This window comes from Salmo salar, chromosome ssa21 (assembly GCF_905237065.1).
Source record: "Salmo salar chromosome ssa21, Ssal_v3.1, whole genome shotgun sequence".
Lineage (NCBI taxonomy): Eukaryota > Metazoa > Chordata > Actinopteri > Salmoniformes > Salmonidae > Salmo > Salmo salar.
The window spans coordinates 19,549,064-19,574,142 of NC_059462.1; the positions used below are offsets into that span (position 1 = coordinate 19,549,064).

The following is a 25,079-nucleotide window of genomic DNA, read 5'->3' on the forward strand; positions in this document are numbered from 1 at the left end:
CAATATGTATTTGTTGTCAATGTTTTGGTGTCAGACTGGTGGCAGTTGTGGAAAAAAAGTCAATAGTTGGAAGATTTGCAGCGTTAATTGAAAATAATGTTTAATAATGAAAATAGATGCTTTTTTCATTAATTAGGCTATTTTCTCTTGAACCATATGGTTTAACTACTAGAAAGTCAATGACATTATGGACACAGATATAATAAATTAATCCTATATATTAATATAACGTGTACATTTTTACAGTAATTTTACGGTATAAATTACCAAGTTACAATAGATTGCCATATATTTGCTGTTAATTACCAAAATTACTGGTAGCTTTGGTAAATTATAGATACCTTTGCAATCCTACAGTAGATGAGACACGCTGTAAATAACCAAAACCTACGAAAATGAAGATACACAACCATTTATGGATATTCAGCAAAATAACATAGGTATTGCAACCATGGTGAAGATAGAATAATGTTATAATTTAGAAAAAGTTGAAATACAGAAAATATTCCTAAATTTCCCTATTGTAATAACAAATTCAAAAGATATGCAATGCAGGAAAACACGAGAACAGGACATTTCGTTTGGTCATGGTTCCCTCTTGTGGCCGTTCAATGAAATTATTTGAATCTAGGTCACAATAACATCAACAAACACTGTATTTTAATTTAGAACATCTATATGCTCAAATATTTAGCATAATCTCACAAAAATCTTACTCCACCCTTAAGCAAACAGAGTTAAGTGGCGAAAGGACCATATAGGATTGGGCATGATAACTCACCCCACCCATAAAAAGATAAGCCAGTAATCAGGAAGCGAGTTTGCCTGTGTTTCAGTCTGGGGAGAGGAGAGGTGAACTCCCTATGGTTATGTCTGGGACCCTCTGGTCTACTTCCTGGTTGGTGAGAGGGGTCTCTCAGAGACCAGACAGCTCCGGCACTTCATTACAGTGTTGAAATGTGCCAGAAATAAATCTTTATGGAGTCTGCGGAGAAGCTGCAAAAAAGAGACACCTTCCGCTCCAGTTCATTAGAGTGTGAACCACTCACATTGTTCCTGACTTCCCTTTACACAGAATGGGCACATAAGAAGTAAGAGCGAGAATAAATCATTGTAGTAGTTGTAGTAGTTGGAGCATACTGACAGAACTCTATGAAGTAGAAATTAAAAGGCATTTTAAAGACAGTAAGAGGTTATTGCCACAACGTTCTGCGTCATTTTTAGTTTCTATGTATAGTTTTACAGAGGATGATGACAAGATGATAAAATTACTAATATCACATCATGGAAGACATAGGAAAATGCACATACAGTAAAACAATCAGGCTGAAGAAGGGTTCGAGTTGACAATAATACAGTTTTAAAGCAGCTTGATTAGATTAAAAACATGTCAATACTGATGTTGCACAAGGTACAAAAGCATGACTATTAGCAGCATAATGTTAAGTCAAGGTGAACATGAACAAGTCTTACTAGCATGGCTAGCCATCTCAGAGACAATACTGTAGTTGTTACTAAGGCATAATGTTTTGTCAGGACAAACAAACAATGTTTCCCAGAAAATATTCAAACAACAATGAAAAAAACTCAGTGAAAGTCATGACCATATTTATATCTTAGTACAGTACCTTAATTTCCCCTCAAAAACTATAAAACAATTATAGGGGAGAAGAATAAAACAAACTAACTTGGTACATTTCATGACAGTGGCATTCAAGCACAAACTGAGTGATCCTTTTCTCTTTTTCTATACTCCGTATTGTGGAATTACATTCATAATGTTCTGTATCTTCCAGTTTCATTTTCCCTTCAAATAATCTAAACAGGTAGATGACAGTTACTGTTTTATTTGGATGCGTGAACGAATCACTGAATTAATGACTATTACAATCAGTTGCAGAAGGCCACAAACATTAAAATGAGTTGTAAAAAGCAAGTGACCAAAACAGTTAAGTTCAATATCACAATCAAAAAACACAAACAATCAATTTTCATTTGTTTGGCAATTGCTCCACCAAGATACAAATAACACAAAGACACTTGCAGCATCAAACATAATTTGATGTCATGTTCCATTAAGAAAGTTGTATTTGATTTTGGTTATTACATATCTGCATTATATCTCACAGGGTGATATCATAATATAAAAATAAACATTACATGTAGGCTATTAGTACCAATACGTTTAGGATACATTCAGATTCATTCTCACACCATTGTTCTGAGTTGAAATAAAATTAAAATAAAACATAAAGGAAAGAAAATTAAGTATTTGGTTACTATGGGTAAACAATATTCAGATAGGCACATGTCAGTGATGCTAATTTGTGTCTCTGTTGAGGTACTGTATGTCTTAGCGGCAAAACGTTGGAGTCAGACTTCTGAAATATGAAAACTGTAAGACACACCTCAAGAGTGAAATAACAACATTTACTCACAGACAATTAGCACATCTCAGTAAGTTTAACCTACAATTTAGAGAAGGATGAAGTAGTTAGAGCAAGTGCGTATAAACATCACACCAGTGTCTCTGGTAGAGTGTATTGTCTGCTGATAGGAGCTGCCCTATCTGCCACCTCTCCTTCTGCAACTCTGGGCTGCCTGACACCCTTCCCTTCCAGAGGACCAGAGGAGGGGGTCGTAGGGGCCACAGTCTGGGGCCCAGGGCTGCTGCTGCCCTGGGGGGGGGGGGCAGTTGTAGATTCTGGGTGGGTCACACACCCAGGCTGGTGCGTGGAAAGGCAGAGAGAAGGTGTGGAGAAGTTCCTCTGAGCGGTCCAGAGTAGGAAGGGGGAGGCCTTCCATCCACCCTACCGTCAGGCCTGCCTCTGAGGGAGGGACTGGCAGGCTGTCCCATTCCGCCCCTTAGCGTAACGGCCTCTGGGCTGCAGCCCCCTGGTTGGCCCGGTGGTCAGTGAAGTAATAACAGGTTTGTACTCTCCAATCTCTGCCTCTCTTCGTCAGAGGGCTACTGCTGCAGCAAGTCCCTGGGGAGTGTGGCCTGCATTCAGGCATACCAATTGAGGTGTAAGTTCATCTGACATGCTGTTTGCTGTTGTTACCTTGGTGACTGTCGAGTCCCTCCAATGAGCCACAAGAGCTGCATTCTGAAACGTCGCCATGGGAAACTGGGAGAAACCATGTACACATAATCAAAGTCTTATCTCCACCTAGTGTACATGTAATTTATTCTAGGTTGCAGGGTTTCAAAGAACAAAGAACGAGACATGCTATTCAAAGACAATGAACGTACCAGTGATATGATGATCCATAAACCCTTTCCTTAGAGAGTAATGCCAGGCACCCCAGAAATGTTAATCAGGTGAGTCTAATGGAAAAATCAGAAATATTCTTCATATTAAGCAGCAATATACAATACAGTGTATTAGTGCTATTTTCAGAGATGAAATGGCCAACAACTTGATCATTGGGCAGCTCTGCACCGCTCTGATTCAGAGGGGTTGGGTTAAATGTCGGAAGACACATTTCAGCTGAATGCATTCAGTTGTACAACTGACTAGGTATATCCCCCTTTCCCTTTCCTTTTCCCCTTTGCCTGTGGATGGTGAGTGGTACTGTGGCTGTCGCTGGGACAACCTTTGACGTGGCCCACCAGTGTGTACTGCTCGGGGACCTTGAAGAGCCTGTCAGAGAGGGGGCTGCTGTCCCCCTGGTCCTGGGATAGCAGGCACTCCGACAGCACTGGAGAGTTGATTTCATAGGGGGACACATCCGCACTGGAGGCCTTGTTGGAGTCACTGGAGCAGCGCCTCTCAGTCAGAGAGAAGGGATCCTCAATCATCAGCATGTCTGGACCACTATTGGGAAGAGGAGAGAGACATTATGAAGAAGAACCTGCGCCCTAGTTACAAAGTATGCCATAATGTACAGATAAGGGGGGGAAATGTGTAGTACCACATAATAAAGCAATTATAATTGATTAGTAAATAATGTATTCATTATGTATTAATCATTACTCACACATTTGTACATGTCATTAACCTACTTAGTCAGACATTTATAAACAACTTTCAAAGTATTTAATAATGATTTAGACGATCATTCATACGATGTTTAATATAGGCCTTTATAAACCAAATATTTTTGCACAGTCTCATCTAAAGTGTGGGCTATTTATACTTTAAAAATACTTTATAAATGTTTGGAGTGACCAGTGTAATTTCTCACAAAAAGAAGCACATGCCATTGGTAGACATTCCAGCAGTACCTGATGCTCCTTAAGGTCTCAAAATGACACCTAGAACGTGTGTTTATCAATGGTTAAACAATAAGCACACAATACAGAGGATGTTTAAGAACATTTTATTCCAAAACAGTTACACTGTTGTAATAGTTTGATGTATAACTTCAGACACACTATGCAGAAAAAAAAAACGTTTTTTGTCTGAAATGCTAATATAAGCTTTCTCGGCAGTGGCTTTTCTACCAAAATCAAAGTGTGGATTCCATTCACTCCTTAGAGCAGTGTAATCTCAGTTAACCCAAAACGAAAATCTTAATTTGGCATCATTTGGTCAGCTGCATGATTAGGTTCTGGGTCCATACATTTTAGAAATTGGGTGTTCCGAAATGCAAAGTCTCCAGCCTTGCAAAAGGAACAACACACACAAATCCAAAAAATAAAAATTAAGAAATTACATTCCCAGTGGGTCAGAAGTTTACATACACTCAATTAGTATTTGGTAGCATTGCCTTTAAAATTGTTTAACTTGGGTCAAACGTTTCGGGTAGCCTTCTACAAGCGTCCCACAATAAGTTGGGTGAATTTTGGCCCATTCCTCCTGACAGAGCTGGTGTAACTGAGTCAGGTTTGTAGGCCTCCTTGTTCGCACACGTTTTTTCAGTTCTGCCCACAAATTTTCTATAGGATTAAGGTCAGGGCTTTGTGATGGCCACTCCAATACCTTGACTTTGTTGTCCTTAAACCATTTTGCCACAACTTTGGAAGTGTGCTTGGGGTCATCAGACCAGAGGACATTTATCCAAAAAGTACGATCTTTGTCACCATGTGCAGTTGCAAACCATAGTCTGGCTTTTTTATGGCGGTTTTGGAGCAGTGGCTTCTTCCTTGCTGAGCGGCCTTTCAGGTTATGTCAATATAGGACTCATTTTACTGTGGATATAGATACTTTTGTACCCGTTTCCTCCAGGATCTTCACAAGGTCCTTTGCTGTTGTTCTGGGATTGATTTGCACTTTTCACACCAAAGTACGTTCATCTCTAGGAGACAGAACGCGTCTCCTTCCTGAGCGGTATGACGGCTGTGTGGTCCCATGGTGTTTATATTTGCGTACTATTGTTTGTACAGATGAACGTGGTACCTTCGGGCATTTGGAAATTGCTCCCAAGGATGAACCAGACTTGTGAAGGTCTACAATTTTTTTCTGAGGTCTTGGCTGATTTCTTTTGATTTTCCCATGATGTCAAACAAAGAGGCACTGAGATTGAAGGTAGGCCTTGAAACACATACACAGACTCAAATGATGTCAATTAGCCTATCAGAAGCTTCTAAAGCCATGACATCATTTTTGTGAATTTTCCAAGCTGTTTAAAGGAACAGTCAACTTAGTGAATGTAAACTTCTGACCCAATGGAATTGTGATACAGTGAATTATAAATTAAATAATCTGTCTGTAAGCAATTGTTGGAAAAATGACTTGTGTCATGCACAAAGTAGATGTCCTAACCGTCTTGCCAAAACTCTAGTTTGTTAACAAGAAATTTGTGGAGTGGTGGAGTTTTAATGACTCCAACCTAAGTGTATGTAAACTTCCGACTTAAACTTTATGTCCGCATTCAATCACGACTGAGAAACAATGAATGTTTTTTAGGTCCCGTTAATTCTTCTTTCGAGTCCAGGGGATTAGGGCCTGGTCCGGAGTAAGCAGAATGTCCGGAGCTGCCGACTTGTTAAAGTAGACATTTTCGTCCAAATCAAGGTTAGTGATCGCAGTTCTGATGTCCTGAAGATGTTTTCAGTCATAGGAAATTATGGCACTACGTACAATCATTAAAAGTTACCAGCTAGACCAGGATGAATACCAGTCATAGATATTAGCTAACTATCATCATAAGGGTTAGGCTTCAGGCTTAGGTTACATTAATTCTTGCTTACTATTTTTAGGAATCATATCACATATAAACAGACACCTAATGAGATATCTAGCTGTGTAGCCAGTTATCTAGCTAGCTAGCTGATAATTATGTGGGTATCATACATTTTACTAGTAAAATAACAATCCTGCAGCAGCCCTCTCTTAGTTGTGGTAGACACAAATTGATTCAGACACTAGACAGTTCATTTGAGCTCTTAGCTAATACCAATTACAAATGCTCTTTAAGCATTTTATTTTGTACAGTTACTGTATCATAGAAAATTTTAATCAAAAAGACAAGACAAGAGATGAGCTAAATCATGTAGGCTAGCTAGCTACGTCTTCTCGTTTTGGGCTGACTGACTACTCGGCTTGTATCAGAAGTTCATTTCACAGACTAATTTCATCAATCGGAAAACATACTTGAAAATTGACAGATTATAATTACCCACATAAAAACGAATTGAAAACAGTTTACCTTACTATTGTTATCCTGATCTCAATGACAAAGTTGTGAGAAACCTTTTAGGTCCAGTAGAGGCGAAGCGCCTCCCGGTGGCAGCATTCATTCACTTTCAGTCCCGCACTAAAACTCACAATTTGCTCAATCCTGCCAATGACACACTGGCGTCAGTCATTAATAGGGGCAATTCAAGAGCTCTACACATACCTCTAATAAACTTTTTTTATATATAAATCCCCAAAGTATAGTTGTTTCTATGTTAAATGCACATGTTTAGTATTATTGGATGAAATACATTTCTTTGCTTAGCTTTACTTGCTGAAGTGTTTCCATTCCCCTTTAAGGGTTGCCCTTTTGCCTGGGGCAAGTGAACTGAGCAGTCGGCCAAGTTGAGCCTGCTCTAAAGTTGCTCCAAGTGTTTTTTTTTAACTGAAAACAACGCTGTAAGGAATTCCAATAGGTGTAGCCTAAAACGGATCTTTGTGGTTCATTCCCATTGTTCAAGTGAAATACGGATAATTTATGGCAGTTATGGAGTTGGGCAAGTTGAGCATGCTTTGTGGCTGTCCCATTAGGCAGGGTATTTTTAAACTGAAAACAACCAAACTGAAAATAATTTGAGATGGGGTGTCTCAAAATAAGTTAATATTTTTACCTGCTACACTGGAAGTGTAACTTTTGGTATGGGCGAGCTGAGCACGGGCCACTTTATCATTTTACTCCGGACTGAGATACTCTATATAGCGGTAACTTGACTGGCCACGCTAGCTTCACCCTCATGTGGGTGCTAACAAGCTAGCAGGCATGCTAGGTAGTGCTACGTATCAACAGCCATTGTGAACCAATCAAGTAGGGGTTGGATGCTACAGTATATTGAGCTTCGATTGGTTCCTCGCACCACGATATCACAAAAGATTTGCATAAAGTTAAGCTTTGCCCAACTTTAGTGCCGCCCTGTTCAGCTCCCTCGCCCATGCTCGCATCGCCCAACGGTCCCACCCACTCTGCTCTCCCCTGCTTTCCTTCCATTGAAAACGAATAGGAAGCAATTGTTTCACCACGCACAGCCTTCTCTAGTGTATACGTGTGAGCTGCGTGTCGAAATCTTGAAAATAGAACCAGAGCGTAATTTCACACTTGAGCAGCAGAAGCCCAGGTTTCGTGGAAATTAATAGGAGTGTCTCACGCTTGGCAAAAGTAACGTGTCCGATGTAGCAGACCATTTATTTCTGATGAGAGAAAATGTGAAGGTGATCAAATTTGGTTTATATTCAAACTCCGGTTGGCTTGGCTACCAAGGCCTTTTTTAATCCAAAATTATTGACTGGAATTATTCAAATCAGCAAATAGTGATGACATACTGTAGGCTAGACTGTGTTAATACACCTGTAGCTTTTTAATTACAGATGTATGTGCCTGCACAGGGATGCAACATAAGGTGGGAAAATAACTGTTTACACGCAGAAGGTCGTAAATGGTCGGTCTCTTAATTAAACAACAAAAATCAGTTAGGCTATAAATACATAGTGTTACCACTTTGTTTTCACTGGCCAGATGGGACAGGGCCATAGACATTGAAATAAGTAGATAGTGATAGTGCTGACATCATTCACGTATTCCTATGGAAAACTCCCGATGCGCATGAAGCCGGAAAAATTTGAAGCTCGCCATATTGCTGAATGGGGCTGAATGGCACCAAGAATCATGGGGAAAGTCGCCGTAGCTAGCAATAGATCATGGTCGATGTAGTCGTTTTTATGCTGCCTGTGAGAGTCAACTGGGAGCGTCCTCGCAGCCTGCTGGCCCGTGATTGGTTTGTGTCAGCACGTGGTCCTGTGTGATGACAACTGTCAGAATGGATCACTATTTCATTAAATATCTCAATTTGTATAGTGAAATTCAAAAGAATTCACAGTGGGGATCGAACTTGATCCTAATAAACCAATTTTAGAGCCAAATCGGCTGTCGAAATGTTTTTCTGCCGATTGCAATTTACATAGGCTTTCTAGGGCAGACCAGGGCTTTTGGCACCGCTAGGTTATTACACAATAGCTGACCAGCAGAGCTCATGACTTCGCGCGCTGGTTTCTATAGACATGTGCCGTGCCCTACCTGCGATTTCCCTGAATCTGATTGGTCAAGACACACACACACACACACACACACACACACACACACACACACACACACACACACACACACACACACACACACACACACACACACACACACACACACACACACACACACACACACAGCACTCTGTTCAGAAGGCCATAGTGCGAGAGTTGATGAAGAGGCAAGGCAAGTCAGTCTGTTGGTCTACTTTGTCTCTGTTTTCAACGCTTTCCGTCCCCCAAAAATATTAAACCAAATCAAAAGTGGTAGGGCACTGCCTCTCCACCCCCCAAAATTGAAAAGTGCAGGGGCAAATGCCTGCTCGCCACACGTTTGCCGGTGGCCCTGCAGCAGCAAGTCCATATCTAAGCACACAGAAGGCCACACACTCACGAGTACTGAGAAGCCTTCCTCCGCAGTAGGTAATCCACCACATCAGGATCCGTCTCCAGCAGACTCATTAGAACCTCATTCTGCAGGTCAGGGGGCACCTGGGAGGGCCAGAAATACAACATCTTTAACTGGACGTCTGAATTTAACTGAGTTGGTACATCTATCTCATTCTGTGTTAGCTTAAACTGGATATGTACAGTAACTCCCTCAAGAAATAATCAGCTGCTCAGATGTAGGCCAACTTTTGAGCCAGATATTGACACAATAATGTACAGTGCATTCGGAAAGTACTCAGACCCCTTGACTTTTTCCACAATTGTTACGTTACAGCCTTATTCTAAAATTGATATTTTTTTTTTATTATCCTCATCAGTCTACACACAATATCCTATAATGACAAAGTGAAAACAGGTCTGTAGAAATATTTGCAAATGTATAAAGAATAAAAAAACAGAAATACCTCATTTACATAAGTATTCAGACCCTTTGCTATGAGACTCGAAACTGAGCTCAGATGCATCATGTTTCCATTGATCATCCTTGAGATGTTTCTACAACTTGATTGTAGAAAATTTCAATTGATTGGACATGATTTTGGAAAGGCACACACCTGTCTATATAAGGTCCCACAGTTGACAGTGCATGTCAGAGCAAAACCAAGTCATCAGGTCGAAGGAATTGTCCATAGAGCTCCGAGACAGGATTGTGTCGAGGCACAGATCTGGGGGAAAGATACCAAAACATTTCTGTATCATTGAAGGTCCCCAAAAACACAGTGGCCTCCATCATTCTTAAATGGAAGAAGTTTGGAACCACCAAGACTCTTCCTAGAGCTGGCCACACGGCCAAACTGAGCAATCGGGGGAGAAATGCCTTGGTCATGGAGGTGACCAAGAACCCGATGATCACTCTGACAGAGCTCTAGAGTTCCTCTGTGGAGATGGGAGAAACTTCCAGAAGGACAATCATCTCTGCAGCACTCCACCAATTAGGCCGTTATGGTAGAGTGGCCAGACGGAAGCCACTCCTCAGTAAAAGGCACATGAAATCCCACTTTGAGTTTGCTAAAAGGCATCTAAAGGCTCTCAGACCACGAGAAACAAGATTCTCTGGTCTGATGAAACCAAGATTGAACACTTTGGCCTGAATGCCAAGAGTCACGTCTAGAGGAAACCTGGCACCATCCCTACGGTGAAGCATGGTGGTGGCAGCATCCTTGATGAAAATCTGCTCCAGGGCGCTCAGGACCTCAGACAGGGGTGAAGGTGCACCTTCCAACAGGACAACGTCTTTAAGCATACAGGCAAGACAATGCAGGAGTGGCTTCGGGACAAGTCTCTGTATGTCTTTGAGTGGCCCAATCAGTGCCCGGACTTGAACCCGATCAAACATATCTGGAGAGACTTGAAAATGGCTACGCAGCGATGCTCCCCATCCAACGTGACAGAGCTTGAGAGGACCTACAGAGAAGAATGGGAGAAACTCCCCAAATACAGGTGTGCCAAGCTTGTAGCATCATACCCAAGAAGACTCGAGGCTGTAATCGCTGCCAAAGGTGCTTCAACAAAGTACTGACTAAGGGTCTGAATACTTAAGTAAATGTGATATTTCAGTTTTGTATTTCGTATTAATTAGCAAACATTTCAAAAAACCTGTTTTTGCTTTGTCATTATGGGGTATTGTGTGTAGATTGACGAGGGATTCTTTTTTTTTAATAATCCATTTTAGAATAAGGCTGTAACGTAACAAAATGTGGATAAGTCAAGGGGTCTGAAATCTTTCTGAATGCACTGTAAATATGTACTCTGAAACACTAAATTACAAGAACTGACGCAAGAATGTCTCCTACGGACGATGTGTCAAGAGATTGATAATATCGCTCAAGATTTACAGCGGTTCATGTACAGTTTAAAGCTACTGTACAATATGTTAACGCATGCTCATATTATATTATAGCTTAGATTAAACAATGGCCAAGGGAATGTTGTATAAAGGCTAACATGGTTTTGTGTTGGAAGGTCCTACAGACTAAGGTTAAGAAAAATAGAGCTAGGTTAAACAGGTCAATATAACTTATAAATGCATCACGAGCTAAATTCAACTGTTGCACCCTATCAGAAACTAAAATATAAACATATTTTACTCCAATGTTTTTAAACATTTTAAATGTAAACAAATACTATTTATTGCCTCAAAATATACAACAACTATAATTTCTATATCTTGGATGGTCAATCCTTGCTCTGTTTATGAATTTAAGAGTGTTTACATTTCTCCAGGTCCATCCCTCAGATTTTTGCGGATTGCCTCTTTAAGAAAAATAGAGCTTGGTCCGAAAAGAGACTGTAATAATATTCCTTAAGAGTCTATACCTGTGCATCTATCTAAGTAACATAATAAAAAAAATCCCCATCAAAATCTGTCAGTTTTAACTAGAGATATCAGTTTTTTGCATGGGCTGCGTCTCAATCCACCACATCCACTTATGTCGGCCTTCTGCATCTGCGGTGGAAGCTGGCTGGGCTACAACGGTGTTTGTCAGACCATGAGACATCCCTGAAATTGGTTTTCTCACGAAAATGTCTATAGCGTCCGAACGGTTTGGCCTACAAACTAATATGACCACTCTATGGAATGATGAGACTCTGACGAACATGATGGTGTTTGCTCTATGACCCCCACAAGTGTCATGGGACCCGTCTGAAGGTAACCTATACAAATGAATGGATGTATGGAGGTAGTTTTGAGAAACAAATTTTAAAAAATCCTGAGCTTTCCTATATCTTCTAGATAGGACAAACACGTCAAAACTTTTTTTTTTTTGCCATTTACGTATGTGTTATTCAATGCGTTTCTATGAGTAGGAAAGGCTAAATTCAATATTTTATCAAATTATGTTTTAATTCAAAAAATAATCCATGTTCCAAAAAGTGTTTGGTTATCCTTTTCTTAGACATTGCAAGGACACGTACAGGAGTGAAAAACAATGGCACGAGTTCATTAGCCTCTCTGTACTGGGGCTTGGTTTAACGAGGCTTAAGCCTTCTCGAAAATGTATAAATGCCATGTTTACATTTCATTAGATGGAGCCACTCTATTAAGCTTGAGAATTCCCCTAAACACAATTCTTCCTGGAATGGGGAGCAGTGACTAAGAGAGTTAAATTGTTTGTCAGCTGTGCCAATTTTTTACTCTGTCCTCTATCTACTGTGATAAAAGCTTATATATCCGTCCATTGGCGCCATGTTCTAGTGTTTTCCATAAGCGATAGCTTACCATGAAGAGGGTCTCGTATGTGTTGATCATCCTCTGTACCACGCCTATGATGGCTGTACTCTCTTCGGCACGGGCAAAACTCTGCACAGCAAACTCCTTGTCCAAGCTCTTTTGCTTGTGTAGAAGGTTCGGCCCAAAGACGGTGGCCAGGTTAAGTGATGTCATCTTGTTCCCTGTGATCTAAAGTGGACAATGCTGGATTTGACACTAAAACACTAAAAAGACGAGCATGGACACGCACGCACGCACGCACACACGCACGCACACACACGCACACACGCACGCACACACACGCACACACACGCACACACACACACACACCTTTCTGGGAAGCTCTCCTAACTGTGCTGGCAAACCTGAGCTCCTTCTGCTCAGCAGGATTAAAGCTGTTATGCATCGTCACGAAATACCCAGTGATAACAGGATGAAGAAGTTTGAATTTATTTCATTCTGGCGGTCTGACCAGCAGCCCCTCAGCCTCAAAACTCACAGGCCTTGGTGCGTGATTGCAAGGAATTTTCCTCTGACCTTTTGCGATTACAGGAAACATTTTAGGATTATACTGAAAGTTACATTGATGGACGTAAATTTGAAAGATTATTCAAGGTGACGATGAATAAAAACCTCAGATGACTTTTAAGTCTTTCTTTAAGTTGAATGAAGAATAACCACAGTCTTATAAGTGATGATTGTGGTAGCAAAGGAACACAATTCATGCACATGGCTGACTTGAAGGCTTCTCCTGTCTCACCCAAATGTGTAGACATATTCACAAACCGAGAGGAGTGTGGGAATGAATTTGCACTTAACCTGCCCAGTCAACATGAATAAGGCCATGTCTGTCAATCAGAATCAGAATGTCAATTGATCCTCAACATGTACTCCACTCTGCTCTAGTTTCAGATGGCAGAAGTACTACTACTGCATGTTACTTAACCATGTATTCCGTGCTGTAATGTAAAATGCCGCCAGTATTTCAAAAGATGACTAGGACCTTGTCATGGATATCAAATACCCAACATTGGATGTACTACTACAACATTCATCCATGAAAGTTGATTCCAGACGAAGGGAGAAAAGGACAGTAAACTTGAGCCATTTTATTAGACTACTAATATCCCATCCAGCGTTCCTGTCCTGTCCTGCCCTGTCTTGCACTGTTCTGTCCTCCTGTCTTGCCTTGTCCTGCCCTCCTGTCCTTCCCTGTCTTGCCCTATTCTGTCCTCCTGTCCTGTCCTGCCCTGTCCTGCTCTGTCATATCCTGCTCGTACCTGCCCTTACCTCCAGTCCGTCCCTGTCCTGGCTGTCCTCGGCATGGGCGGCCACCGTGGCCAGGAACTCCAGCAGGCGTTGCAGGGTGTCACTGTTGCAGGGTGGGAGCAGGTACATCAGCAGCTGCATGGTGATCTCCTGGTCTGAATGGTCCAGTACTGCAGAGGAGGACATGATAAACCTCATCACAACTCACTCTCATTCTTACAGCTACAGAACAATTTGAACTCGCTTAACGATGGAGATTGTGTAGGAATTAGCTGTATGAATTATGAGCGAATTGTGAGCTTTCTTATTAACAGACTTAAGTAGTGTAGGAGTTACTCAACATCCTTTACACATGGAGTTGATGAATGCTATGTGAAGTGTTGTGCTGAGAGTGTGGCAAATTATTTGAGTTATACACTGTAGCGGATGTAGTGTACATGAATGTGGGATATGGGGCCAGCGTGGGCTGTTCAAGTTTTAACCTATTTAATCCCATCAGTCACAATAGTGACCGTAAAAAACGTTTTCAGTTATAAGGCTCTAAAAATGTTACTGAATGATGTATCAATGCATTTCTAGCAAATATTGACATGATAAAGGGTCTCAATTAAATATGTGCAGTGTCACATGTTTAGTGTAAATTGTCACATGACCAGAGCTGTTTACTTCCTGGTTGCACCATGAGAAGAGGATGGCTACATCAAAGCTCCCAAACAAAAGGTTGGTAAAGTTTGTTAACATAAAGATAGGACAAAGATTTTTGGTACATATCATCTTTAAGGTGTCTAGTATTGATATATGCATTTACAATTACTCAACTTGGATCAGTGTGGTCATAGAATGAGTAAACATGTTGACGGCAACAATAGTGACCGGCGGGATAACATGGTGCATCTAGGTATACACATACTGATACACATACATAGTTCTTGTTCTACCTAACTTTCTACTCTGTTCTTTCTTTTAGTTTCACTTTGAGTCAAGTTCTAGATATGTTGGATCTAGGTGACCGCCCAGACAAGGCATGCAACATTGCAGTTATCCCTCAAAATGAGAAAGCTGAGAAATGCTGACCTCAGTGATTGTGATAGCGATTAGTCAGATATGAGGGGGAGACAGGCCATTTACCAGCCAGGCTGTTGAATGCATATGCTTAACCTATCACAAACATGATCAGTGATGATGACCTACCCCCCCCCCCCCCCCCCCACACACACCCCTCCACTGTTGATAATGAAGAGCCAAGGGCCTCTATCCGCAGGGGGTCCAGACAGAAGAGCCAAGGGCCTCTACAAGCCATAGGGGCCAGCCAGAAGAGCCAAGGGCAAAGCTGCAGGTGGTCAAAAATAAAGATGGAGTGTTCAAACAATCGAAGAGGCCTGCCTCCGCTGTGATTCCAAAACACGTAGTGTACAGCCCAAATGCTGCAGAATGTGTAAAACAAAGCTGACCCAAGCCAATGGATGTTTTCCTACTAATGTATCCACCCACCCTAAGAGAGATCACCATAGAAATGTCCAACCTCTACTCCACCCAGACCAAGGACAAGCAACTGTATCTGAGTATGGATGAGCTCCTTACATTCTATGGGATCCTTATCACGTCTGGGTACAGCTCTGTTCCAAGAAGACACATGTTCTGGTCACTTGACAGTGATGTACACAATGAAAGCATCGCACGTGCAATGTGGAGAAATCGCTTTGATGAAATAATGGCCTCAGTTCATGTGGTTGACAACACAAAGATCACTGACGACACATTTTTTTAAGGTTAGGCCCATCTTCTCTGAGCTCAATCAGTCATACAAAGGCATGCCATTTCAGGAATGGCTGTCAGTGGATGAGAGCATGATCCGATACTATGGCTGGCATGGATGTAAGCAATTCATAAGTGGGCTGGGATATATAAGAATGTTGATGACTGCATAGGAGAAATATGTTAATTCAGTATTCATCACATTATCTCACCTACTTTTCCATGAACATTTCTAAAAAATCATGATTGTTTAATCAATATCAATGTAGCACTAAAAATAACATAAGGTAGAACAAAAACACACAACACATAAAATAAGAAATAGGAAGAACACGAGACAATAAGAAGCTATATACAGGGTCAGTTCCAATACCATATTTACAATATGCAGGGACACTGGAGTGATAGAGGGAGATATATATATATATATATGGGTAAGGTGATTAGGCATCAGGATATGATAAACAGAGTAGCAGCAGTGTAAATTATGATTGTATGTGATTGTGTGTGCGTGCGTGTAGAGTCAGTATAAATGTGTGTGCATGTTATGTGTGTTAGAGTGTCAGTGTGCTTGACTGTGTAGGTTCCTGTGAGTGTGCATAGAGACAGTGCAAAAATAGAAATAAAATACAAGGTGTTGATGAAGGCTATGTGAAGTGTGGCGGTGAGATTGTGTGTTATTGCGGTATGAGGTTTGTAGTGTGGGTTTAGCAACATGTGAGTATGTGATGTGTAGCCAGGCAAGGGTGTGTGTGTGTGTGTTCCTCACACATGGTGTTGATGAAGGCGGTGTAGAGCTCCCTGGTCAGTAGGGGATCAGACATGTCCCTCAGGAACTCCTTGAGCAGCGCGGCCACCTCATGGACACTGTGCTCCTCATCCAGTTGCATCTCCACACCCTGGTCACATTCCTCTCTCAGCTGAAGACAACAACACGACACAACATCCACCACAGTTTAACACTAGAAACATACTACGAATATCATAGTGTGTTTAATGCGCACTCATCTACTTGTCAATCAGCATTTTCCAGTGAAACCTTACCTGCCGTACCCTCTTCTTTGAGCTCCCTACACGGAAAATGCCAACAGTCTGTAGACCTGAATTAAATGGCGAAATAGAGGACAAATTTGCTGTAACAACAGGGAAAGGGTGTAGATAAATCCAGTCACGATTAAATCCTCTACAAATCATATCATATTCAGTGAATGATTTACATGAAAGTCTGAGTTGCCTGACTTATCTCAACTCTGAATTGGGGCACAATATGCGTGAGAACGACTGCAGTATATGTACCATGTTTCTCCAGGTGCAGGCAGCAGCTCTCCACTACCCTGGGCACCTGTCGAAAGATGTGGTTGAGGCTGAGATTCTTGTCCCTCTGCTTCTTCTTGTTGCTGGGTGTCTCGGCTGGCAGGGACAGCTGGAGGGTCTCCAGCAGACGAGACTGGTTGTCATCCAGGTCAGTGATGCAATCCACAGACACTCCTCCCTTGCCACATACACACAGACACAGGGTTGAGTCCGGGGTTGGAACCGGTTCAGGGAACAGAGACGAAAACCAGAAAATAACAAACATTTTCGAGGAACAGAACCAGAACAGAGAACGAAAGGGATCTATACTGTTCCGGAACTGAACCATTATTTTGAAAGCATAGGAACCGGTTAATAACGTTCTTTAACGTTCTAGGCATTGTTTTCCAGTCCCACAAAAAATGCTACAAAATGCCTATGTAAAGCCCTCACTGTCACTCAGAAACTTATTCTAGTGTCTGCCTGCCTGCCAGCTGAAAATCTTTTCCACTTGCCAGCATCTGTCATTTTGTAATTGATTGACATGCTTCAGCTATATTTCAGGATGACATTTTAAATGCTTCAGCTATATTTCAGGATGACATTTAGAACTTTTAAAATTTCATCCTGAAAATATAACTGAAGCATGTCAATCAAAGACAAAATGACAGATGCTGGGTGTAGGCTACCTGGCCCACCCATCCCTCTGAAGCATGCATAGTCTTCTGAAGTTACAAGCCTGATTCAGAAATTAGGGAGAGAGATTATTATTAGAGAACAATTATGAACTTTTTCAAAGCTAGTTAACTATAGTATCCTTATCACGTTTCACATTGGATTTATTAACTACCAAAAGGTAAGATGTGATTTTATTTTAATTTTGGTGCTGCTCTGCACACACAAGCTTGTTAGTTAGCTAGCTTGTCAGCTAGCTTTGGTCTAGCTCTCGAAAACTCTAGGCGGCATTATGTGTAATGTAATGGAACTGAGAGTCATGGAACTGAGAGTCATGATCAAGGACTAGCTCTGGTCCAACGTTAGTTAAGCCATCTCTCTGAAGTTCAACAACATTCAAAGTTCCTTCAGAAAAGCTGCTCCTTTGTAGGTATAATTCTGTGGGCCTAAAAGATTTTAACCGGTTCGGAACTTTATTTTGCTGGTCGGAACAGTGGAATGGAACAAAACATTTTTGGGGGTTCTGTTCAGAACAAAACGATTGGAAAATAATTTTGGTTACAACCCTTGGAGTGAGAACAGTACCAACATATGGAGAGATGATGGATAGCATACTGTGGCTAGCATAGCATCAAGTGCATGACATAGAATGATGGATTATATACAGTGGAAAGCATAGTGAAGTGAAGTGGGAGGATGGCCAATAGTATTTCTACCTTTGCCCCTCAAGTTGTAAGCCTCATAAATTCCAATTAAATTCTTGAATTTGAATTGAAGTAGTAAACTGGATAGAGAATTGCTTTTCAAATTGTATTAAAGTAAATATAATTGAATTCAAATGCCTTTTCTATTCTGTATTAGGTGTATTATATACAAATATACACTCAGTGTACAAAATTTTAGGACTACCTGCTCTTTCCATGACATAGACTAACCAGGTGAATCCAGGTTAAAGCGATGGTCCCTTATTGATGTCACTTGTTAAATCCACTTCAGTCTGTGTAGATGAAGGGGAGGAGACAGGTTAAAGAAGGATTTTTAAGCCTTGAGACAATTGAGACATGGATTGTGTATGTGTGCCATTCAGAGGGTGAATGCGAGACAAAATATTTATGTTCCTTTGAACGGGGTATGGTAGTAGGTGCCAGGCGCACCGTTTTGAGTGTGCCAAGAACTATAACGCTGCTGGGTTTTTCACTCTCAACAATTTCCCTTGTGTATAAAGAATGGTTCACCACCCAAATACATCCAGCCAACTTGACACAACTGTGGAAGGCATTGGAGTCAACATGGGCCAGCATCCCTGTGGAACGCAATTAATTGAGGTTGTTCTGAGGGCAAAAGGGAGTTCAACTCAATATTAGGAAGGTGTTCCTAATGTTTTGTAAATAAAACATCAAACATTTCGTTAAATACATGCATATCAAATATTGTAGCATTTTCTTTTTTTACATGAAATAAAAAGTTGTTATTTTCTAAGTTGTGGTTATTATATTTCATTAATCACATACATTTAGTTCAATATCGGGAAAACACCACATTTCCCAGAACGTATTAGTTTAAACCTGAAGTTGACCCTGAGGCCTTCAAAAAGAAGCCAAACAAATGAAATGGTTGGTGGAAATATAATAGGCTATTCTAAGCACTAAGATTAAAAGAGTATATGAACATTGTTTTCAGAGAAAAGTGATATATTCTTTGGTATCTGGAAGTGTGACCTGTCACGTTCAAGGAAACTCCCATGTTCTATGACTGAGTGGAATTTCTTTGAATTGCACGGCATTAAATTGTACTTCCTGTCAATCAAACAAAAATTCAGATTCTACATCATGTCGGGTGTGGCCAAATCAATTCGAATTTCAACTCATGGGTTGAATGAGACTGAATTCCAAAATACTGAATTGAGCCCAACCCTGCTAGCCAGCTATCTAAACTTGTACTAATCCTGGCCGAATTACTAACCAGGGACGCAGGGACCCTGACCTCCAGGGGGCTTACATAAATGTTGTTTGTCACTCTCATATATCTTATTATGGCATAAGTCATGGAAAATGTGTAGAATTCCAGGAAATTGGCTGTAAAACTGCACATTTTATTCTCTGCCCTGTGGCAAAATGAGTAGAATTGCAGAAAACGTGCTTTAAAACGGCAACATTGTCTATATGCCCCATGGCAAAATGTGTAGAATTGCTGAAAATGTACTTTAAAAACATACACATTTTTCTATCTGCCATCAACAGTGTAGCCTAGTGATTAGAGCGTTGGACTAGTAACCGAAAGGTTGCAAAATCAAATCCCCGAGCTGACAAGGTACAAATCTGTCGTTCTGCCCCTGAACAAGGCAGTTAACCCAGTGTTCCTAGGCCGTCATTGAAAATAAGGATTTGTTCTTAACTGACTTGCCTAGTTAAATAAAGGTAAAATAAAAACAGTGGGCCACTAAAATGTTTTGCCAGCAAGGTCGGTGGGCCCCTAAACCAAATCTTGCTTAGGGCCCCCAAAGGGCTAGGGCAGAACCTGCATATCTGGGTGTGTAACAGAATACATTCAGGCTCCTGATGTGGGTTTGTGAGAACAGCCCACACATGTAAAACCTACCCTCCTGCGTGTGCGTGGTTGTGCCTCGGGCATGTTGGGCAAAGAGGACTCATTGGGCGTTTCGGAGTTGGAGCTGAGGGAGGAGTTGCTGCTGGACAGCTCCTTGTCCTTAGTGCTTCTCCGGGAGGTGAGGTGCAAGAGGGAGGACACCAGGTCACTGGCGTCACGGTGCTCCTCTCGCTGGGTTTGGAGCTCCTGACGCTGCTTCTGGGCACGGTCGTTAGAGATCACCTGCGATAGCGTTATACCAAATGCCTGGGGCATAGACTCTGTGGTGTGGGGGAGGGACAGAAAAAGGAAAGTTAATCTTCATCATTAGCTTCAATTCAATCATAAATCCATACACTTGCTTCAAAGTATTTTATTTTATTTAACCCTTACTTTACCAGGTAAGTTGACTGAGAACACATTGTCATTTACAGCAACGACCTTGGGAATAGTTACAGGGGAGAAGAGGCGGGATGAATGAGCCATTTGGAAGGGGAAAACTAAGCAACATCTACCTTATGGGGAGTATGAAGTAACATCTACTGTAACTGTACTTGCCAAAAAGCCTGCATGGCTATAAACCATGCCTCCTTTTTTGCGTTCTTTAAATTCCCCATAGGAACTCTAATTGAAAAAAATAACAACACTATAGGTTCTTGGGGAAATGTAGTGTTTAACCTAAACAATATCCCCACTATGTATTCACTATCCTGTCAGGGGACGCATAGTTAAGGATGTTTCTCTTTAAACACAGGGTGAGAAAAGGAAAAGAGAGTGAGAGTGGGATAGGGATAGGGTTGGCCATGCCCGAGGATAGGCTGTGATGACTGAGCCACCTCTCAAGATTGTTTTTGTTATTTCCTTGACCGCCCAGCCGACTTAGAGAACTCACATTCCTGTGAATGAACATTGTTGCAGGGGGCAGGGCAGCAGTCGACAGTGGAATTATTGAAGCAGCCCCTTCTACTGTATATTTTCCCTGAGAGCTCGGCAGGTAGAAACAGCTGAGAATGCCTGCTCCAGTGAACTCCAGTGAAATGGATCAAAGAGTCAGTTTTCCACTGTCAACGGCTGGCCAGGCCAGTGTGTGAGAAAACAGAGCCCAGCTGGACAACAACAACCCACTGGCAACAGAAGTCAGTTGAATGTCTAGTTTTGATTTACATTTGTGAATTCACATAATGCGAACATGACATTTATATAATGTGAAATCAACAAAAAATTCAGTCATTGGGTTTACGTCGATGACTCCAGTCAGTTTTCCATATTGAAATTTACGTGGAAACAACATTGATTCAACCAGTTTTTTTTTGGAAAGGTATACAGGACTCAGTGACTATCCCACAGCCTTGAACTGAAAGGAGCCATGTTAATCTTCACTGGGTCGGAAAGTACCTTTTTCTTTACTCTTCTCTTTGGCCAATGAATCCAACTTCCTCCTGAGTGAATTCTTATGCTTTTGACCATCTAAGAAAAGAAAGAACACAGATGTTACGCAAGACTTCCTAACATTCTACCAGATATTGCCATACTTGTAACATGTCACTTCATGACTCAATATTACATTTCCATATACCAATGTTCTCGTCACAATTTGAAAGAGGCTTCAAAATCTCCTTAAACAGACAACCCAAGCATAAATCATGTCATATTTAAAATGTGGTATGTGAATCCTAATTAATAGTCTTCTTTCAATAGCACTATGGAGGTCATACGTGACTTTCCACACAAAAACATGCCTGTCTTTACTGTCCCATCTTACCTAACTCAATCCATATGTAGACAGGGTGATTTTAAAGTCTGCTACTTTTCAAATGACATTTAATGTGTTTTTACAACAGTTTATTTTTCTTGCTAGGGTTGCAAAGCTACTGGTCATTTGCCAAAGTTACCAGAATCTTCAGTAATTCTGGTAATTAACAGAAAATCTATTGTAACTTTGGTAATTTATACTTCAATAACTGTAAAAATGTAAAAATATAGTGTTCATTTATTATATCTGTGTCCATATTGTCCATGAGTTTCTAGTAGATAGATCACAGGTTCAAGAGAAAATAGCCAAATGAATGAAAAAAAAATCTTATCAACTATGGTATTATTTTCAATTAACTCTTCCAACTATTGTCTTTTTTCACAACTGCCATCAGTTTGACACCAAAACATTGACAACAAATACATACTGACATAGTAAAATAGATTTAAGCTTGTAAAAACAAAGAAGGAAAAAAAAGTTTATTTCATGCTGAAACTTTTATTAAACACATGGTTTACATTTTTCATTCTATTTTTTTTATTTCATAATCATGTGATAAGGCCACACAGAGGACTATTACAGACCCCTGGGATCATCTCAAGTACTCATATGAGCCACTAGATTGTATTGTGATATATTACATACGGTGTTAGGATCTTAATTTGAGCCATTTTGAAGGAAGGAAAATAATCCTGCAGCAACACCTCACGGCACAACGCCGCTCCCCCATGTGACCTACTTGTTGTGTGTATGTACTGACATGTATATGTAACTGATAGATGCACACACACACACTACATATTAATATTTTAAAATCTATGTAAATTGTAAGTTATTTTGTCTGTTATGTCTTTTACGTTATGTGTCAGACCCCAGTAAGACTAGCCGTCACCATTGGCGTCAGCTAATGGGGAGCCTAATAAATCAAATCAAATGATAAGTAATGGATATTTTTTGTAGGGTTGATATATTTTTCTTTAGGGCAAATCAAGTCTGGCATTTTATAGTGGAAATGACAAACTTTAGAAGCCTTTTTAACCCTTGGCCTACAATTTCCGTGCCCCTGTGGAAATCTAATTAACATAATACAAAAATCCCCATAAAAATCTGTCTGTTTAAACTAGAGATATCTGGTTCTTTGCATGGGCTGCGTCTCAATCCCCCACATCCGCTGACATCGCCGTGCCGCCTCTGCGGTGAAAGGTGGCAGAGCTAGAGCGGTGTTTGTCAGACCATGAGACATCCTGAAAATCGGTCTTCTCACGAAAACATCTGTAGCGTCCGAACGGTTTGGCCTACACACTAATATGACCCCTCTGTGGAAAGCTGAGACTCTCACGAACACCAGTTTAAACGTTGAATACACTACAGGTTTGCATTTCCTGCTCAGCAACAAAAGAGTGATCAAATTGAGATCGTATATCTGTAAAATCCCTGAAAGATATCAAAATTGTGGTAGATTACTGGTAAACTTTGAAAGTTACCAGTAATCTACCCTCCCTTTGCAACCCTATCTATGAGAGGGCCCGGCTGACAAGAAACAGACCAGAAGTTGAACACAGACAACCTCACACCACGGCAAGACTGTTGAAAAATATATACTTCTAGCTACATACAGTACTTTCAAATTACTTTCTTCTATACAAAAAGTAATTGAATACAAAGAATAAATGGGTAAAAAATGGTTTTACAAATTGCTGTCTTATACCAACACTAAACACGCAGGATTAACTAGAAATGATACATTACATTCTGTTTTGGTGTTAGTGTCTGTTGAGTAATATTTAGACATGTAACAAGAACTTCTCGCCAAGGGCCTGGGAACAAATAGCTTTGCACACTGTATGGGAGTCTGAAGGGAGGAATCAGGAGATAGTGGCTAACTGTTAGATGGCTTCCAGGCCTGAGTAGTAGACTACCTTTGGGGATGGTGATCTGGCAACCCAGGTCGTGGTCCTGGAGCAGCCTGCTGAAGGCCACTTCCTGCAGGCGGACTCTCTCCAACTCTGAGAGGCTCTGGAGGGGCACTGGCTTCAGGCGCACGCTCAGCCCTGACATGCTGTTCCACGTGAAGTCATCCTGTTGTGAGGAGACAAGACACATGTCAGAGAGGGAAAGAGACACACGCGCACACGCACACCCCAGAGATATCTGTCACACTGGAGGTTATTTTCTGTTCATGCTCTTTGAAAAAAGTAAAGCACTTGTACACCACCAGACACTTCTGCCTCACCTGACAGCTGAATGCCTCAAGCACAACAATCATCTGACACTTCCCATTACTAAAGATGAGATCCTCCAAAGTGTCAACAAGACAGTTGGATTTAGGCTAGTATATGTCAAGTGAATGGAAGGGGGTGGTGGATGGAGGAGTGTCCAGCTCTAGCTCTGTTTCTGTTGTACTACATTCTGTATACGTAACATACAAACTCTTCTTTCATTCTACTCTGCAAGCGTAAGTATAAACTAGAGCTTGTGTTCATATGAATGATCCACCTTCCCGGACGACCGATGGCTCTTCTTTCCCCAAAAGTAGATTTTTTGGAAGAGAATGTAAAAACAGAATCTTGCTAACCACTCTAAAAGCAGAAGGGTTAGATGATGATTTGGTGTTCCTAATCTATCAAAACAGAGTCTTGTCATTTCCACAAACAGAACAAGCCATCACAAGTGAGACACAAGAACAAAAATAGAATTTAAAACATTATCTACAATAGTGTTGTCACGCTACCAGAATTTTGGCTTCGATACCGGTATCAGGTTTAGTAACACGATACTCGATACCATGGCAAAAAATTGCATATTAGCCAAAGTCACAGAATGGCATTGTACAGCTATTTTATTGTACTGATTAGCAACATTTGCATAGAAGTAGCAATATCTTATTTTAGAAAAGTGTGCTCTGTCTCTTTAAACCCAGTAATGATGGCATTCATGACGAGGCACACGCCCACACCAAAGGCAGTACGAAGAAAGGCAGAAACTGCTTCTCCAATAAAAATCACGAATCATACTTGCAGGTGATGTCAAGGCAACGTTGGCTAGATAAGCCACTGACCTATAATTAAGCAATAAGGCCCAAGGAGGTGTGGTATATGGCTAATATACTACGGCTAAAGGCTGTTCTTAAGCGCAACGCAGAGTGCCTGGACACCGCCTTTAGCCGTGGGAAAATTGGCCATATATCACAAAACCCTGAGGTGCCTTATTGCTATTATAAACTAGTTACCAACGTCATTAGAGCAATACAAATAAATGTTTTGTCATACCCATGGTATACAGTCTGATACCATGGCTGTCAGCAAATCAGCATTCAGGGCTCGAACCACCCAGTTCATAATAAAGGTAAGCCTCGTGTAGGAACACGTCATCGGGTCTAATGGTTGTCTCG

General features: G+C 41.0%; 1 protein-coding gene across 5 annotated transcripts in view; it reads right to left on the bottom strand.

Annotated features, from left to right (window-relative positions):
- Positions 1-396: 396 nt before the first annotated feature.
- LOC106581914 (rho GTPase-activating protein 6) overlaps positions 397-25,079 on the bottom strand; it is a 70,392-nt gene continuing 45,709 nt past the window's right edge. Inside the window, exons 2-13 of one of the 5 annotated variants that reach the window (XR_001323198.2) lie at positions 23,608-23,767; positions 21,331-21,402; positions 19,948-20,216; positions 16,678-16,873; positions 16,426-16,481; positions 16,151-16,301; positions 13,648-13,796; positions 12,367-12,546; positions 9,091-9,188; positions 3,598-3,818; positions 3,254-3,328; positions 397-3,128 (exon numbers count right to left, since the gene is read on the bottom strand). Coding sequence is in view for 3 of the 5 variants with exons in the window: in XM_014164374.2 (XP_014019849.2) it covers positions 3,518-3,818; positions 9,091-9,188; positions 12,367-12,546; positions 13,648-13,796; positions 16,151-16,301; positions 16,426-16,481; positions 16,678-16,873; positions 19,948-20,216; positions 21,331-21,402; positions 23,608-23,767 (1,632 nt within the window). In the remaining 2 variants the exon portion in view is untranslated. Of the gene's footprint in view, positions 3,819-9,090; positions 9,189-12,366; positions 12,547-13,647; positions 13,797-16,150; positions 16,302-16,425; positions 16,482-16,677; positions 16,874-19,947; positions 20,217-21,330; positions 21,403-23,607; positions 23,768-25,079 lie in introns of all 5 variants that reach the window. The other 4 variants (XM_014164375.2, XR_001323197.2, XM_014164376.2 and 1 more) reach the window with 4 other exon arrangements.